This window comes from Gopherus flavomarginatus, chromosome 6, assembly GCF_025201925.1.
Source record: "Gopherus flavomarginatus isolate rGopFla2 chromosome 6, rGopFla2.mat.asm, whole genome shotgun sequence".
NCBI lineage: Eukaryota > Metazoa > Chordata > Testudines > Testudinidae > Gopherus > Gopherus flavomarginatus.
The window spans coordinates 99363084-99369083 of NC_066622.1; the positions used below are offsets into that span (position 1 = coordinate 99363084).

The following is a 6000-nucleotide window of genomic DNA, read 5'->3' on the forward strand; positions in this document are numbered from 1 at the left end:
AGAGGACCAATCAGGAAACCGGATTTTTTCAACTTTGGGTGGAGGGAATTGAGTGTCTAAGTCTTTGTTTTCTGGCTGCCTGCTTTCTCTGAGCTTTGGAGAAGTAGTTCTACTTTCTAATCTTCTGTTTCTAAGTGTAAGGACAAAGAGATCAGATAGTAAGTTCTATGGTTTCTTTTCTTTGGTATTTGCATGAATATAAGTGCTGGAGTGCTTTGATTTGTCTTCTTTTTGAATAAGGCTGTTTATTCAATATTCTTTTAAGCAATTGACCCTGTGTTGTATCATCTAATACAGAGAGAACATTTGTATGTATTTTTCTTTCTTTTTATATAAAGCTTTCTTTTAAGACCTGTTGGAGTTTTTCTTTACTTCAGGGAAATTGAGTCTGTACTCACCAGGGAATTGGTGGGAGGAAGAAGTCAAGGGGAGATCTGTGTGTTGGATTGCTAGCCTGACTTTGCATTCCCTCTGGGGGAATAGGAAAGTACTTTTTGCTTCCAGGACTGGAAACAGAGAGGGGGAGTCACTCTGTGTAGTTTCACAGAGCTTATGTCTGTGTATCTCTCCAGGAGCATCTGGAGGGGGGAAGGGAAAAAGGATTATTTCCCTTTGTTGTGAGACTCAAGGGATTTGGGTCTTGGGGTCCCCAGGGAAGGTTTTTCAGAGGGACCAGAGTGCCCCAAAACACTCTAAATTTTTGGGTGGTGGCAGCAGGTACCAGGTCCAAGCTGGTAACTAAGCTTGGAGGTTTTCATGCTAACCCCCATATTTTGGACGCTAAGGTCCAAATCTGGGACTAAGGTTATGTCATATGCTCAATGAGGGAATTCTGTAGCTTGGGTCTGTAAACCAAGAAAGTTCTACTTCCAGTCCAGTGAATGGGATCTCAGTAAAGGCAATTATGTCTATTGCAACTTCCTCAGAGAGACATTAGGAGATAGACCATCATTTGTATGTAGCACACTCAGGCCTAGATCACAGAGGACTTTACTGAATCTCGGCAGTGCAGACTGGGGAGGGCAAGTAGGGTGAGACTGTTTTCTCCCACCTAGCCAGGCTTCTTCACCTTAGTTCTGTAGTAATATCATAACACAGAATGAATCATCAGTCATCTTCATGACCACGATATCACAAACACAGAGAGATGACCTCACAGCGAAAAAGAGATGCCAGGAAAAAAAAAAGCAATGGGAGTTTGGAAAGTTAGTAGCACAATACAGAGCTTTTGAGTAATATCCTTTATCCCACCTTCTCCCTGCATGCAAATCCCTCGCTGTGACTCTCAAAGCCCACCCTGGCCAGTGAAATAACAGGCATGTTACTAATAACTTGCTCCCCACGAACGATCTGTAAGAGATTAGTAATATTTGCACTAGCAGAAGCAGCCTGTATTACAATCAACATAGTATTCAACTTTTTTCAGCAGCACTTTCTAGTCCTCCTGCACATTCTAGCAGTTTTTTCAGGTTTGACATTTACTACAGAAAGCGATAATTTTGAAAAAAGTAAATGGACAATTTCCTATTAAAAATGTTTGAATATAATGGTAAGAGACAACTGAATGACGACAAAGTGCATTTTCATAGCACCTTCCAAGCGCTCTGTAAACACTAAGTCACTTGTAACCTCTGTGAAGTAAGTGTATTATTCTGGTTTTACAGATAGGGAAGCTGGAGCAGAGAAAAGAAACATCTTGTCCAGTGTCATTCACTGTGAGTCACTGAAAGGGCCAGAAACAGAACCCAGTAGTTCTCATTCCTGACTCTAACTATTACATAACACTTTCTCATAAGTAGTCTATGCCATCTTTGGGCATGTCTATACTACAGGCATTACAACATCATAGTGTAGATGCTTCCTACATCAACAGAAGGGTTTTTTCCCATTGATGTAGATAATCTACCTCCCCGAGCAGCAGTAGGTAGGTCAACTGAAGACATGGTGTAGACATGAGTGCACCAGGGATCAGTTTGCTTTAACTACACCATCCTGGAGTGTGAATTTTTCACATCTCTGAGCGACATGGCTAGGTTGATATACATTTTAAGAGAAGACAAATGTTTGGTCTCCCTCATCAATTAAAGAGCATCCTCAGCCTTAGGATAAGGTGTAAAGCAGGTGTGGAATGTGGTCACTCTGGGCTGTCAAAGGCACAAGGACTCTTCTAGGGGAAAAATATGTAGGCTCCTTCTGCTACTGGGTTTCAGTACTTCTAGGGACCTATCTACACACTCAGGTAGACAAACATTAGCTATATTCAAGCTAGCACACTGCTATGTGGCTATGGTAGCACGAGCTAGCTGCCCAGGTACAACCCCATCTGAGGTTCTTGATCCGTATTCAGGCAGCTATGGCCGCACTGTTGTTTTTAGTGCACTGGCTCAAGTGTGTATGTCTACCTGAGCTAGGAATCACACCATGCAGCTCTGGTGGGAAGCAAGTACGAAACCAGAAGGGACAGGTGGAAGTTTTGTTTTAGTGTGTGTTAAACCTAAGAATTTATTCCAAGCACCTACCCTTACTGGGTGAATGAAAGGTCTGGTAATGCAGGAATTGGATTCCAGTTTACCCATGTATGCTGATTATGACAGAGGCAGCCGTACTGCAAGTTTTCCTCCTCCACCCTACTAAAGATTTCAACATGAACTTGTTCAGTCATACGTCAGATGTAATAATGCCCCTAATTTGGGGGAGGAGCAGGGGATACTTTATCAAACCTTTCATTTAACACTCTGCTTCTGTCCTAGTTGTCTACTTTCGGGGGGCGGGAAGCTGAAAATGAGCTCCTCGAAGACCACAAAACTTCTAAATTGTGTGTGTTTGGGGGTAGGCGGGACCGACTAGATATTACAATGGAACAGTGGCAGGATAGATGGATTTTTAAAAGTTGGGGTTTTTTGTTCCGAGTTGCTTAAAAAAAATAAAATAAAACCAGACAAAACTTTCAACCTGGTCATGCTGCCTCCATCAGAAAAAGCACAGTTTACAAGTCTATTATGTTTCATTGGCATGACAAGCTATGTAAGTGTTACTTAGGGCTTGGCCACACTTGCAAATTAGTGTGCAATAAAGGAGACCCGTGCGCACTAGCTCACTCCCTGTGCACACTGGCAAGGCACATAGAGAGCTCTGACTCCATGGCTATAGTGCTGCTGGTACTCCACCTCAGCGAGAGGAATAATGTTTGCTGCATCCCCGCTTGAGCACCACGGCACCAATGTGAACAAGGTGTTGCATTACTGCGCTCTGATCAGTCTCCAGAAACGTCCCATAATCCCCTTAAGTCAAGTGGCCACTCTTGTCATTGTTTTGAATTGCTGCAGGAATGCAGAAGTGCCCTTTGAAAGCTCCGTTTCTGACAGCCAGCTGCTCATCTGCTCCAAGACAAATCAACCATTACTGTGGAATGCTGTGTGAGAGAGAGGTGGGGGAAGAGAGGGGGTCTGCTGCTGTCTGAACTTACAAGACAGCATGCTGACATGCTCTCAGCCCCCAAAAAACCTACTCTCCCTCCCCCTACATACACACAACACACTCCCTGTCACACTCCACCCCACCTCTCCATTTGAAAAGCACATTGCAGTCACTTGCATGCTGGGATAGCTGCCCATAATGCACTACTCCCAATGCCGCTGCAAGTGTCACAAATGTGGCCATGCCAGCGTGCTTGAAGCTGTCAGTGTGGACAGATTGCAGCTCTTTTTCTACTGTGTTCTCCGAAGGCTGGTTTAACTCCACATCTGCAAGTGTAGCCATGACCTTAGGTCTTGTCTACATGGGGAAGTCACAGCAAAGTTCATGAGAAATAGCTAGGGTGTGAATTCAAAGCACAATAGCTGTTCCACGCTAGCTCCCTGTGTGGACACTCTTATTCTGCACTAAGAGTATCTTTTTGTGGATTTGGTTAATCCACTTCCAAAGTATATACACAAGGAGCCAGTGTGGAATAGCTGTTCTGCAACAGTTTTTCTGCACTAGTTATTCCAGGCTTTTTCCCTATGTAAAAAGCTTTAAAGGCAGAGGGGACTAGATCCCTCAGGTATCTGTCAGTGATAGATAGCATTTACCTGGGACAGAACTTCAGTGTGTCTGGTGTTTTTATTTCCAGTAATTATTTAACACTACTGCCTATTCCTGAAACAGCGGAGAACAGTCCATTCCTGAGTGAAGCTTCTATGTAACATGATGCCATTTCTGCTCTCTTTCCTTTCTTTCACAGTTTTTCCTGAAAAGTGCTGAGGGAAGAGTTTCATTATTTAAATCCTCAATTCTCAAGTGAGAGCTTGATGGGAAGCAACTCTAGACCCTATATGTTGCCAAATAACACACCACCAGAGGTACACTCTCAAAATCTACAGTCATATGTCCACATATAATCTGCCTATCATCATAATATTTAAGACCCAATAATTTTCCAAGCACAATTTCACTCAGAAGCTTATCAAGTTTGTATTCATACTTCACCAAACTGTATTTAGACTTTTTCAGCAGAAATATTGTGTTTTTTCATTATTAAGAAATGGACTAAGCTTAAGCACATAACATTTTTCAAATCAAGGCTATTATACTGAGCAAAGGTGCTCATCCCAAAGAAGTCTGAACCATCTCAACAGGAGGTGACCTTTACACATAGGAAGGACTTCATTTCTCTATTATACCTCATTATGTGAAACATCACCTGTTCTAGACTCAAACTTCTATACACTCAAATCTGGTGTTATTTCACTGTCCAGCTTCATAAGAAGTTTACACATTTTGTAGGTCCCATAGTAAACCCACATTTTCAGAACACTATACACACTTTAGGCCGTTAGAGGACATCACCCCAAAAGTGTGCAGCACAATAACCGGTACAGGATTGGGAAACACGGACTGACATGGGATTAGCTGCCCCCATGCCTGGGTGAAAAGAGGCAGCACGGACAGTGCTAGGACAGCAGTTTCCCACCCCCCATTAACCAGGCTGGCCTTTCCCCCTGACAGGCTGGCGTGGGAAGGGCTGCGAGGGTTTGGGGCGCTTCCAGAGGGAGGGGCAGCGATGGGGAGCAGGTCTGCAGGGTGGTTGGGGGCGCAGAGCTGGGGACAGGGAAGGAAGTTGAGCGTTGGCGGCTCCCTAGGGGCAGGGGAGCGGCGTGGTCTCTGGGGGTGGGTCAGGGCGCGGGGAGGCAGACGGGGAATTCCGCCGGGGGGGGCTTTTACCCCCCCAGCCTGATGCCGCGGTGCCCTCTGGGACCTGTAGTCCCTCGAGCCCCACTAGAGTGGGGCTCGGCCTCCTGTCCCAACGCAGAGAGTCTCGGTTCCGCCCAGCTCCCCTATGACTCCCCACGGCCACAACCTAGTTCTACCCACGGGGGACTCCCACTGGAACCCCCGCCGCCCTTCCTGCCGGGCAAGAGAGGACTCCATGTCCCATGAGTCCCAGCGCGGCGGGGCTCAATGCGCAGGCGCAGTACAGGTAAGAGGTCAGTAGAGCCGCCGTTCGCGCCGGAGGCCCCGGCTCCCCCGCGCCCGGACCCCGCTCACCGCGGACCCGCTGGGAAGGGTAGAGTCGCTGAGCCTTCTCCAGGAAGCGGAGCGCCTTGTCGGGCTGTCTGGCCTTGATGGCGGCCACGGCGATGGCAATACAGCGCTCCGCCTCGTCCCTGTTGGACTCCATAGCGGCGGCAGTGGCCGAGACGGGAGGAGGGGCCGGCGCGCGGTTATGGCGTCACCCGCCGTGTGCGCGCAGCAGCCCCCTGCCGGATGTTCTAAGAGCGATCGAAGAGCCACATCTCCAGAGCTACCGTGTGGGAAGGAGTAGCGGCAGAGTTACCGTATTGGCCGGTATATCAGCGCATACTGTTAAGCTAGGTCACCCCGTGGTCTTTACTGAAGAGAGGCGATGTCTCTAATGTCTAGGGAAGGGCTGTAAGTCAGGCGGCTGCTTGGCCTGAGCCGCCCTATGCGTTGCTATGGGACTCTGCCCATTTCCTTGCCCTGCCTTAAGCCTTGGGTCCC

The 6000-nt window shown here is 47.0% G+C and overlaps 1 protein-coding gene across 3 annotated transcripts in view; it reads right to left on the reverse strand.

The window, feature by feature from the left end:
* The window catches only part of DNAJB12 (DnaJ heat shock protein family (Hsp40) member B12), a 28041-nt gene extending 22244 nt beyond the window's left edge, over positions 1-5797 (reverse strand). For 2 of the 3 annotated variants that reach the window (XR_007775154.1, XM_050959614.1), the window contains exon 1: positions 5527-5797. Coding sequence is in view for 1 of the 3 variants with exons in the window: in XM_050959614.1 (XP_050815571.1) it covers positions 5527-5659 (133 nt within the window). In the remaining 2 variants the exon portion in view is untranslated. The remainder of the gene's footprint in view (positions 1-5526) is intronic. The other variant, XM_050959616.1, reaches the window with a different exon arrangement.
* Between the last annotated feature and the right edge of the window lie 203 nt (positions 5798-6000).